The 12906-nt window shown below is 42.0% G+C and overlaps 1 protein-coding gene across 2 annotated transcripts in view; it reads right to left on the bottom strand.

Annotated features, from left to right (window-relative positions):
• Nucleotides 1-12144, bottom strand: part of nnt (nicotinamide nucleotide transhydrogenase) — a 114427-nt gene extending 102283 nt beyond the window's left edge. For both annotated transcript variants that reach the window (XM_080743120.1, XM_080743119.1), the window contains exons 1-7: nt 12056-12144; nt 9742-9959; nt 6464-6693; nt 5234-5451; nt 3289-3376; nt 2541-2629; nt 586-776 (exon numbers count right to left, since the gene is read on the bottom strand). In XM_080743120.1, the coding sequence (XP_080599246.1) occupies nt 586-776; nt 2541-2629; nt 3289-3376; nt 5234-5451; nt 6464-6693; nt 9742-9895 (970 nt within the window). In that variant the 5' untranslated portion in view covers nt 9896-9959; nt 12056-12144. The remainder of the gene's footprint in view (nt 1-585; nt 777-2540; nt 2630-3288; nt 3377-5233; nt 5452-6463; nt 6694-9741; nt 9960-12055) is intronic.
• Nucleotides 12145-12906: the final 762 nt, after the last annotated feature.

The raw sequence follows: 12906 nt of genomic DNA on the forward strand, positions 1-12906 counted from the left end.
AGTAGAATGGGTTCAAAAGCATAGGCAAGGATCCTCCCCTGCATGCGTGCATGCGCGCGTACCAGGGCATTCACGAATAGTGATTTTTAGTATTCGAATTATTCGACCTCAAAGTATTCAAATAGTCGAATATTCGACAGGATTGGCCAAACTGTCCAATATTAAGTAAGCAAGAGGACGAACATTTTGAAAATAGCCGATCTACATGCTCACAACGCCTCGCGCTGCGAGGCGTTGTGAGCATGTAGATCGGCTATTTTCACAATATTTATCTGCAGAACAGAGTCACATTAAATGTAATACCTACATTCCAAGTGCTTGTCAGGGTGGGGGTCCCCAGTTCAAATATGTTTATTTTGGGGGTCACGGCCTAAAAAAGGTTTGAGAACCCCTGGTATAGAGCATTAACAAATTCATCCACCAGCTCATTCTCATGACTTCCTATCTAGCCAAGCTTTATAAGCTATATATTTTTTTTAAGAGAAAACGGAAAAAATAAGCGAATATTCGACTTCTGTGAAAAACGTCGAATAGTGACTTTGATATTCGAATATTCGAATATGTGGTGAATGCCCTAGCGCGTACCAGGGATAAGAGCAGTGCTGATGATGATATCCACATCCAGGGCCTGCTTGGCGAACAGCCTCATCTCGGCCTCTATGAACTCCTTGGACATGGTCTTGGCGTAGCCTCCCTGACCGTCTCCAGACTCCTTGACGTCCGTCACCTCCAGGGTCTCTGCACCCAGGGACTTGAACTGCTCCAGGGCCGCCGCTCTGGGAGGTCCCAGGAGGACGAGAGACAGAAAGAAAGGAAAGAAAAGAAATAAAAGGGTTCAACGCTGAAATAATTCTTACAGCACTGTGTAAATACTCTGTCTCATTGCGTCGTTATATACATATACAGCAGGGTTCCCCAATAGGCGGCCCGCAGGCCATTTGCGGCCTGCGGGGGGCTACTGTCTGGCCCACACCAACCCCAGTAATAATGGTGGTATAAGAGCAGCAACAACACTAGTATATTGTCGTTGTCGGGTGGGAATCTCGTATCTCCAGATCTGTACGTTCTTTCGCAAATCATACAAGGCCGTTGCACAAAAGTAGTGAAAACAGCAGATCTACAAGCACACAACGCCGAGGCATTGTGTGCTTGTAGATCGGCTGTTTTCACTAGTTTAAATCATTTTTAAAATGATAAATTCAAAACGAACGGTTTTGGACATACAAGATTTTCACCCGACAACGACGAAAACTGTCGCTGGAGTCGCCCCCTGCAATGTTGTGGCCCTCGGCTTGGTACCCTAGACATAATTCGGCCCATGGGGAAAACTAATTGGGGAACCTGATATACAGGGTATAAAGCTTTTGGAACAAAGCAGCAATCATTTGCAGTCACTTTGGGACAAATAGCATTTTTTTTTCGTATACGAAAAAAAGCCTCCAATTTAAAATGCGTTTAAAGCCTCACACAGGGAAGTTGAATCTAAGTAATTCATCATAAGGGAACCGGATCCTAGTTTTAAAGTGGTCAGCATAATTTAGATTTCACCAGATTAATGAAATGGACAAATACAGTATGTACAGCACAGAAATATCAGTGGTCAGGCTCCCTGGGCCAGAGCTGAGCTGAGCCTCCCAGGACTTCCAGCACCACAGTACAGCATTGCTTGTTGTTGCCATCTAGTGGCCGGTTACAGAACCAATCCTAATCTCATCCTGGGACACAGGATTAATCCTTGTCTCAGTTTGTAACTGTTCACAGAGTACTTAATCTCATCAAGACTGTCTGCACTGTAAACAACGCAAGGGATAAAGGGTTACATAAGTTTTCTCTTACTGTTTTGTGTAAGGATGCAGTTTTTTCCATACATTGTTTTAGGCCTGAATGCAAATCTGTGTCACTTTAGATTTAGATTGTCACTATTATTTTATGCTTTAACTGCTTTAAAAAATAGTAGATATACAAGCTCACAGTGCTGCGAGCTTGTAGATCTGCTATTTTTGAAAAATCATGAAGATTTGTGCAAGTCTTTTGACCTGATTCTATAAATGTCTTCTAAATCCTTCTTCTAAATCAGTGGTTCACAAACTTTTTCATGTCAAGGACCCCCAAAATGACATGTATTTGGCCACGGACCCCCCATTTCAAAATATGTTGTTCCAGGGACCACCCTGGGCAAATATTTGAGTTACAAATGTTCGCTTTTAAAAAGATATATTCAAAAGATTTTTCTAAAAATAGCAGATCTACAAGCTCGCAGCGCGGCACTCTGTGCCATGCTGTGAGCTTTTATATCTGCTATTTTTCAATAGTTAAAGCATTAATAATTCTAGTCCTTTAATGGGCTAATGCTACTTGTTCCAAATTTCTGTTTTCTACCCGACTAGGATGTGTTGAACTGAAAATAACCAGTACCTCACTTTCTTTCCCATACACAGTTACTTTAACCTCTTGAACACTAGAGCCCCAATTCGGGGTGCAAACGTTCCTCGGAAATACAGGATTTGTTGTTTTACACAAGGAATTACAAGAAGACAAACCTTGTATCAAAGCCCCTGACAATGGCTCCCATTGCCCTGGCAGTGCCAGCTGCTGCCAAACCAGCCACACCACCTCCAATGATCAGAACCTATGGAGACACACACACACACACACACACACACACACACACACACACACACACACACACACACACACACACACACACACACACACACACACACACACACACACACACACACACACACAGATAAACACCACATGTTAAAAACAAATCAGTGTTGATTTCATCGACTAAGACTATGACAAAACATTTTTGTCAAGTGCGTTTTTTTTTTTCACTGACAAAAACTAAATAAAAACTAAACTGTGGTGACTAAAACTAACACTAAATACAGTATATTGACAATTTCGTCAACAAAATAAAAACTAGACTAAAATATTAGGGAGGGACTAGTGGAGGAGAAAGTAATTTTATGTTTGGTTGCTTTCAGGTGTTGCGTGCTGAAAATAGCAGATCTACAAGCTCACAATGCGTCACAGCGCGGCACGTTGTAGATCGGCTATTTTCTGCACGCAACCAAGTGTAAAATCAGCCATTACGATGCCACCAAAAGGGCTGCCAAAATACATTTTTAGTTGACTAAATCAACTGTAGATTTAGTCAACTAAAACTAAAACTTTTCAGTTGACAAAATTATGACTAAAACTAAATGACATTTTATTAAAAAGACTATGACTAAAACAAAAGCACTTCACATGCCCATACTGTACAACATAAATGTATACCTTTGCAGGCGGTACTTTCCCAGCGGCAGTAATCTGCCCAGTGAAAAACCGACCAAAGCTGTTTGCTGCCAGCACCACTGATTTGTACCTGAAAAAGACAGAAAACATGGACAGTTTTGTCATTGCATGGACATGATCTGCTTCCATACACACAGGGTACATCGATTATTTTTGGAGCAATTATTAGTGTGGTTGCCCACAGGGCAACCAGACTGTAGTTATTTTCCAGCTTCATCATTTCATCTAGAGTAACCCCAAAAGTCACTTTTTACATTGAGTTCAATGTACTTTTTCTGTATCATTTTCTGTGAACCCAAACCCCCAAAGGTTCATTGAATTCAATGGACGTTTTTCTGAAAGCTTTTCTGTAACCCCAAAACCCCAAAATTGAGTTCAATGTGATTTTCCTGTCCCTTTTCTGATTGGACAATATATTTATTTGGACAAAGTTTTGGTCCATCTGATATGGTCAGTGTATTTTGTCCAATGTGAACAGTATGTTTTTTGTTTTTTTTGGTAATCTCTTACACACCTGTCACTTATTCATAGGTGTTCCATCTTTAAGACATTTTTAATGCGGCTTGCTAGTGAAAATGTAGGATGAATTTAATTTTGACCTCAAAATGCAATGACATCATCGCTAAATGTCATTGCAATGCCAACGTAGGGTTGACCACCTTCCCTCAACAACAAATCTTTTCACCAAAAATAGCAGGTCTACAACTTCACAACACGTTGCAATGTGGCGCGTTGTGGGCTTGCAGATCTGATATTTTCCCTTGAATGTTTTCTACAGAATAGGGATGCTAGGCTTCATATGGTTATGGCTTGACAGTTTAAGAGGATTAATGACATGGTAAAAACTCTGTCCCGGACCGCCTTTAGCATCTATAATCTCGTGTGATACTCTGGATGCAGGCAATACAATGTCCTACACAAATTCAGGCAGCAGCATGCCAGAAACAATGAGCAACAAAGACACACAAAACGAGATACAGTTCAGATTGTTCATGTGTGAACAAAACAAGTGGTCATCAAAGACGCTAGACAGTCGCAGACACAATTAATAATTGCAATTATTTATAATAATCATCAGAATCATTTCTATGTTGAAGAATGTTCATAGATATTCAGCGAGAACATTCTAGAGATACAGCCCAAGGGCTAATGTGCGAACCGTTGAAAACAATGAATATAATATTGCTATTGCTCAAATAATGGATAAACGACTGTCCCAATGACTTCTGACCACCCTACCCGGGCCAGAAAGGGTTTTTAAAAGATGAGCTGTGTTTATACTGTCTGTGCCAAGTAGACCAGCCAAGACACATGCCTACACCACGTTCAGAAAATACCCTTGACACATAATATAGATCAACAGCTAAAGCGCTGACAGAAATTTCATAGGCATATCATTTGTCATCATCACTATCATAAGTACTGAAAGTATGGTTAGTCGTACATACCATGCTACTTGCATGCGGGTGTGTGCCTGTCTGTGTAAGTGTGTGTAAGTGTGTGTGTGTGTGTGTGTGTGTGTGTGTGTGTGTGTGTGTGTGTGTGCGTGCGTGTGTGCGTGCGTGCGTGCGTGCGTGCGTGCGTGCGTGCGTGTGTGTGCGCACATCTATGCTTTCATGTTTGTGAATCTCTACATATCCCTTCTCAATAATGTTAAGAATATAAGTGGAAATATAAGTCCATAAGATGCCGAACCCCATTTGGAGAATTTGGAGAGTCCTAGACCATAGACCAAGAATACGGATTACCCTAGTTGTGACTGATATTTGTATATGGACGCCAGATTGAAAGTGGTTAAAAATACAGATACCGATATCAATGTCGTCAAAAAAGTCTAGGCCAAGTTTAGGCCAAAAAATTGCCTAAATATTGGTCAAACCAATATATTGGTCAGGCTCAAGTGTGCGGGCGTGCATACACTGCTTACCCGGCAATGTTGGCCATGGAGCTGAGGGCATCGAAGCCCTGGGCGATGGTGACCCTGGGCACCTGGTCCATGGCCAACACAGTGGCTTTCTTCTGAGACAGCATGTCCATCAGCTCAGGGTTCTGGGCAGGGTAGATGAAACTGACCAAGGTCGCTGCCTCCTTCATGTGTTCAATCTCATGTGTCCCCAGCTCAGGGTTGAACATGGGAGCACGCACCTATGGAGAAACCAGTGGGTTGGTTAAGAAGAGAAACATGGAAGAATGGTCAGAGAGAAAGAATGATAAATATATGGAAAGTCTATGGTCATAACTCCACAGATTAACTAGAATGCTCTATAATATGGTAATGTGTGAAAATGTGTGAACTATTCCTTTAAGCCTCAAACAACCATTATTTCTTAGAGCGTTCACAGTGAGCACTGCTAGCCAATCAGAGAAAGAAGGGCCGCGGAGCACATGCAAGACAGATTTGATATTTGATATAGACTCTGTTAGATAAGGATTCCCCAAAATTCTCCAGTGGGCAGCCAGACTTGTTTGGCTGGACACTGTTTTCCTGACTGCTGTGGAGCGACCTTATGTGTGTTTAAGCTGAAATGGTAGCTCCTTTCTAACGTGTCATAACTGGACTCTTAGGATACAGAACGACGCATCAATGGAATACTTTTGTAAAAGAAATGGCCCTATATAATTTGGAATTCATTCAAAGTCTTCATACCATAATGAGTCTCTCTAGACTGGCAACTGGTTGTGGGAAGCAAATAACTGCAATGTGTTTTTTTCTAGTTACATTAAATGGTAAATGGTGCATTCATGTCGCGTCAAGGCGCTTTACAATGATTGTGCATTACATTCATCCATTCGCACGCACACACACACACACACACACACACACACACACACACACACACACACACACACACACACACACACACACACACACACACACACACACACACACACACACACACACACACACACACACACACAGTGATGGCGGCAGAAACCAAGCAAGGCACCAACCTGCTCATCGGGAGCAATTAGGGGTTCAGTGTCTTGCTTGAGGACACTTCGACACTAACTCTGGGGGAGCCCGGGATCGAACTGGGAACCTTCCGGTTCCCAAGTGACCGCTCTAGCTCCCGAGCCACTGCCGCCCCACATTATATGCAGTAGTTCCTCTGGCTTCTGGAAGCAACATTCACCTGTTCTCCCCATTGTCCCATACCTTAACAAGCACGTCAGATGCCAGCACGTCTTTGACATCCTTAATGGTGGCTCCAGCCTGGGCATACTGCTCATCTGGGAACTTGGCAGACTCTCCAGCTCCTGACTGGACGACCACATTGAAACCCTGTTTGACCAGCGCCTGGACACCGGCTGGAGATATCGCCACACGCCGCTCATTCTGGAAGATCTCCTTGGGAACACCGACCGTGATTTGTTTGTAAGGAATACCTGAAAAGACAACGATACAATGTTCAGTTTGTTTTAATAGGAGTTGCTTACACCCGACTGCTTTACACTTACACAGCTTTACAAAAAGGTGGCCCTATTCTATTTGTAACAATTCATACGGATACTTTCTTTTCCAAAACAAAACTTAAATCTTGGAAGAGTGGTTGATAAAGGCTATGCAATCAATTCAGCCAAATTACGCACCATCTATATCAGAGACCTTTGAGACGTGAGTGTGTGTGTGTGTGTGTGTGTGTGTGTGTGTGTGTGTGTGTGTGTGTGTGTGTGTGTGTGTGTGTGTGTGTGTGCGTGTGCGTGCGTGGGTGTGTCTCTTGATCAATCGGGCTGCAGACACCATATACTTTCATACAGCAAGCAAGGGTGTTCGAAGGAGAGCCTACGCATACGTAACTGTGACTGGAGTGGAAACTTTGTTTACCATAAATACACCAGCAGGCATTTCTAATCTAGGTCAATGTCCTAATATAATAACTATGGAGAAGAAGGGATGTCTGCACACTGGTCTGTAGCTCCCTCTAGAAATGTTTATTCAAGGTAACCTTGAATAATTTTTTCTACTCGGAGCTACAGACAAGTGTGCAGACTTCCCTTCTTCTCGATTGTACGTATTTGTGTTCAGCACCTGTGGAATCTTTTGAGATGTGCGTGCTTCCCTCTTGGATTCTATTTCTATCCAGCAAAAGGCATCGTATTTCCATTACCAAGCTGTTACTAAAACTAAAGGCCTTTGGATGCGTATAAGACAAATGTTTGTCGATAGCGTTGTCCAGAGAGATTAATTAATTATCAAAAGAAACGGAAAATCACTTTGACAGTTCACAAGCAACCTTTTGCAAACATCAGGCTTCAACATCACAAGCAATGTAAAAATCACACCCGTGTGAAGTGGAGCTGTGTGTGTGTGTGTGTGTGTGTGTGTGTGTGTGTGTGTGTGTGTGTGTGTGTGTGTGTGTGTGTGTGTGTGTGTGTGTGTGTGTGTGTGTGGATCATGTGTACCGATTTTTGTGACATTTGAAGAAAATATGTAGGAAAAGGAGCAAAAAGTGTGTTTTGGAGAAAATTCAAGATGTCGGAAAATCTATCATGGCGCAAATGGGCGTGGCCTATATGGGGAGATGCGTCATGACCCAAGGAATCCAGGGAAAAAATATTTTTAATTTTCCAACCTACGGTTCAAGAGTTACAGGCCAAAACGTAAAGTGGGGTGTTATGGCGCCACCATGCGGCCAAATGACACAATTATTTTTTATTTAATCCTTGAAATCATTATGAACCTCCTCTCCAAGTCTTGAAACTCTAGCCCCTATGGTTTGCGAGAGACAAATAATTGAATGTGAGTTTTTGCGATTCCCATTATAAGTCAATGGGGAAAATTAATTCACTAATAAATTAATATCAATTAAACTATAGAACCTTTCTCTTAGAAAAGTAATAGCCCACGATTCCCGAGTAAGCCGGTCGATTTGACATATGGCGCGAGTGTGTGGTGGCAAAACTGTGGGACTAGTGGCGTGCCGAAGTTTAGGAAGTTCAGGCTACATACAGACACACACACACACAGACAGACAGACAGACAGACACACAGACAGACCCACACGGCCACGTATAGGGAGCCTGTGCTTCACACAGCTCCAAAAACAGTGATCTATCTGCGTAGCTTTAGTTATGGGGAACACCATATATCACAGGCCAATCGTTCCAACTTGTTACAGTATAGTATGTCTGTGGTTTTGCATCACTGCAGCTAGCCATCGGTTATCAGTTAGCTAACCATCCGTTAACTTACAGTATATCAGTCAACACATTGAAGACAATGTGGCTGTTTAGAGAGTTTAGGGTTTTAAGTGGTTACGAGTACAGTACATTCAGGATTTTGTGGCATACGTACTGTATGGGCCTGTGTGTACAGTATACGGTCTTTCTGCTCTTCACTTGTACCGTATGCGGTATATGTGGACTATCAGCCAACCAGTTGATACTGTGCCAAGAATAGACACTACCAGCTGCCACCAGAGCGAGCCGAGCTGTAGGAATGTCAGCCATGGAGGACAGTGATCCAGGTTACTATGACCCTTCAGTGACATGCACACAGACGCACGCACGGCGACATCATTACACAATACTATGCTGGCACAAAACATGCAAGCCTGCATCTGTTTGATGTAGTCGAAAGACGTAAGCTGAAAAGCAGTACATATGGGCACAAAGCACCTGCAACCGGCTGACACTGGTGTTCGCTGAGCAACCACACACACATTCTGCTTGTGTACGGTTATGACTGGGTTAAACTGAAGCCGTGGGAAAAGGGAGGAGTACAGCCCAGGTGGTAAAGTATGCGACCTTGGCCTTCGATTGTGCAACATACTGTACACATACTATAGAGTGGGGAATGCAACAGTTAATCAATTATAAAACGTTAATAAAATAGTCGATTAATAATCAATCTAGTCACCATCGTCACATCGAAACACAAGCTTGATAAAAATGTAGTTGTATGTATTAAGTATCAAGCTGGATTCAGTAATATAGTACTCGAGTCTGGGGCAGGGACTCAAGCCCTACTGTACTTTAGTCACAAATAAACCCTTGCTTGACTTGATCTCGACTAATTGGAAGTAAACTCAGGTGTGAATCCAGAGGGTTAACAACATCTGAACACAGACTACAACAGTCCTTTCCCATGGTAACAAGCATTAGTATAATTACTGTTATGTCTCCACAGTACCTGTAGTGCAGTTGCGTGATTGTGCAGGAAAACAAATTCCAAGCGAAAACTACAAGTGTAAGGTGTTTCGAGGCCTGAATATAACAGAGTAATAATAGAGTGCCGACTTCTGCGTGTGTACTTCGACCTTAAAATGATGTCCCTTGCTTCTGAAAAGCATTAGACCGAAGGAGAGTTCAGAAATGTGCATGTCGGAAACTCACCGAACATTTCGGTCTAAGTATAGACAGGCCTTTAGTCTGCGCATTTTGCAGACAGCCCAAGTTAAACAGAGTAACAGACACACAAGTCCTGGGTCTTACCTGGAGTAGCGCATCGTCCTAGAGCCTGATGGGTCCTGAAGAAGCGCATGCATGGTGTTTTGACAGCACGGGCACTCTGCAGCTTAACACATGACACCCCACTGAACAGAGGGGCAGAGCAGCTGGTAGCCACCACACGTAGCAGGCTCGCCATGGCGCACACTCCCCACTCTCATACGGCAGGGGGAGCTTAACTATTCAGACTGCACTCTTGCTACCTATAGAGGCATATACAGAGACGGGAAGTAGAGGGAGCGGGCAGTAACAGGAGAAGGGTCATAGGATTGAGTGGGGAGAGGAAAGAGGGAGGGAGAGGCGGACAGAGAGAACACAAGGACGAACAGGACAGTTGTTATTTATTTTCCAACGTAGGCTATAGAAGCAAGTCCTTTCTATTATGAACTGTCAAACATACCGGTACACATGTTCATACATACAGTATACATGTATATTACATACACACATGCTATGTTTAGGCAACAGGTCGAATGGACTGCAAATGCTTTACTACTGAAACTTTGCCCAGGCCCAGAACTTAAATAGCTTCCCTTGCAACCTGTCCTGTGTGACCTACTGTACTGTAGAGTACAAAGCACATGACTCACATCTTGGTCATAATTCTGTTCCTGCAGCAGGGCTGCAGGTGCATTCAATTCCAAGAGAGAGCCTGTCTTATGCATTTGTTTTTTTTTTTTTTTTTTATTACGACACACATTATGACTAGCACAACAATTTAAAAATACTAGAAAAGTGTTTGAAAATAAATTAATTCCAGAGTAGTTACATTGTAACAATACACGTGTAATAACAAATAGTAGGGGTGCAAAAGTGAATCAAACTAATCAAATGCATACATTATTAAAAAAACTAGCGGGAGATTTGTTTTCCATTAAAAAAAATGCAAGTAGTGGAAATATCAGAACTACAAGTTCAGGACATGTGGTGTGTTTTCTATACAACATTTAAAAAATAAAAAATAAAACAAAATATTTTAAACACGATAAACTAGCATAATCGTCAAGAAAATAATCGATAGTTGCAGCCCTATAGTACACTTTAACCACACAACACTGGACCAGTCAAGGGCACTGCAGATGGAAAAAGAGGGGATGGTTAGAGGGGACGTACGTAATATTACTGGAATACTCTGGACGAGCCTGCCTGACATAACATTAGTGACAACATTATTGATTAGTGGCTAATCATTAACCAACACTACACTACTATAAACACTGATAGGCTGGTGGGAGCAAATTAGGTCACATAATCTGTATTCACAGTCTCATCTCTCATCTAGACCTTTTCTAGAGCCAAGAAAACATGCATGCAGCTCTAAACACAATGACAAAACCACTGAGTGAATCTTTGTCACACACCATATGTGACATAGGTATAGTGTGTGACCTCAAGCTCAGACATATGATGTCTTAACTTGAGGACAGACCGTGGACCATAAACTGTAGCTGAATAATATATAAATGTATAAAAAGCAGGTCAATCCATTGTAATAATAGGCTACATGCCATATGCATGCTGCCATGCAGTGCCTGCATGCATATGCATTCTATTACCGCTCTATAACATTTTCTTGTCACAAGACAAGTGGCAATGACAGTGACTTTTAATTTAGGATTCTGCGTCAAAAAAAAAAAAGGGAAAAAAAGAAAGGGACTATACCATTACCACGTCATCAAGCCCTAACTGTCCCGAAAAAAAAGATAGCTGTAGTAGGTTATCATTATGGTTGGACATCATTTCCACACATACCCGCACACATGGAAACTACACGTGTACATGTTTATAACATATACAGAGACCAGTGTAGAAAATATAAATGTGAATGACATAAAAATAAATAAACGTTTTCGACAGGTGTTGTTTATTTTACATAATATTGTATATCCTTCCTGCTGTGTCAGGGTTTGTGCAGCTGCAGCCATACCAACCACTTTTGTTTTTTGTTTTTTTGTGTCTCCATTGACAAAAGTCTGATCATGCGTCGTCGCACGACGGTGTCGCGAACCTGAAAAAATAGCGGATCTGCAAGTTCACAGTGCGTCGCGGAGCGACGCGCGGTGAGCTTGCAGATCTATTATTTTCCAGCAGCGAGGAAAAAAACGAAGGAGAAAGCTTCTGCTAACTCCAGCAAAGCTAGCTTTGGCTAATACACAACCACGGCTCTGTATAACGCGCACGGAAACCCATAATACCGTTAACAAAAACACCCTGTGCACATGCAGAAACACACGTTGGAATAAACAGAGGAATGCATGGTCAAAAGGTGGCCCGAATGAGAGTTGATAACACAACTGACCTTTGCAGACAGCTCTGTGACTCTGTGCCGGTGTCGTAGGACAGACAGTGCACCATAGAAAAGCGGTCAGGTTTTGGAGGAGAGAAGGGCCGGCCTGCTGTCGACCCGGAAGATATATATCACAATGAAAGGATGTGGCCTGGATTCATATTTGATGCATCATAAAATGATATCTGATACTGATATGATATGATGCTGGGCGCGTTGCCAAAAGTCACGAATAGCTCACTGATCATTGACTTATACACAACAAGAGCCAAACCTCGTCATTATCTAAAAAACGATCATACTTTTTCCGTGTTCTTTTATGTTATGTTAGGACTATGTTTATGTAATATATCAGCCACCTAAGATGTTTATAGCCAATACGAAAATGTAAAATAATCAATCATATTTATCAATGACAGTAAGAGACTTGAATAAATAGGTCTATAAAGATACATAAATATCTTAATGAATGAATAAACATAAAAACGTTGGTGACCTGGACTATTTGAAATGTGTAATGTCAATGAAGATCCACTGAGGGGCGATGCTGTACTGTGCTGCTAATGAAGCTTTCATCCATGGCTGCTGTAGGCAAAAACATTTACACCTGGCTACAGTAATAGATATTCGGTTCATTTTAACAGCAGATTAAATTGATCAAATCTCCTGCTGATTGAAAAAGCAAAGCAAAAAGTGCATGGTAGTTCTTTTAATGGTGGAACAACACTTTAAGCCCTGGACAATGTTCCAAAATTGCATGGGCACAGAAGTTTTGACCCTGGAAACAATCAAATAAAAAAACTAAACAAAGAAATACAAAGGGAGACATTTAAATTGAGAAATGAAATACTGCTGCTTCATGT

Source organism: Nannobrachium achirus (genome assembly GCF_963921795.1).
Source record: "Nannobrachium achirus genome assembly, chromosome: 15".
Lineage (NCBI taxonomy): Eukaryota > Metazoa > Chordata > Actinopteri > Myctophiformes > Myctophidae > Nannobrachium > Nannobrachium achirus.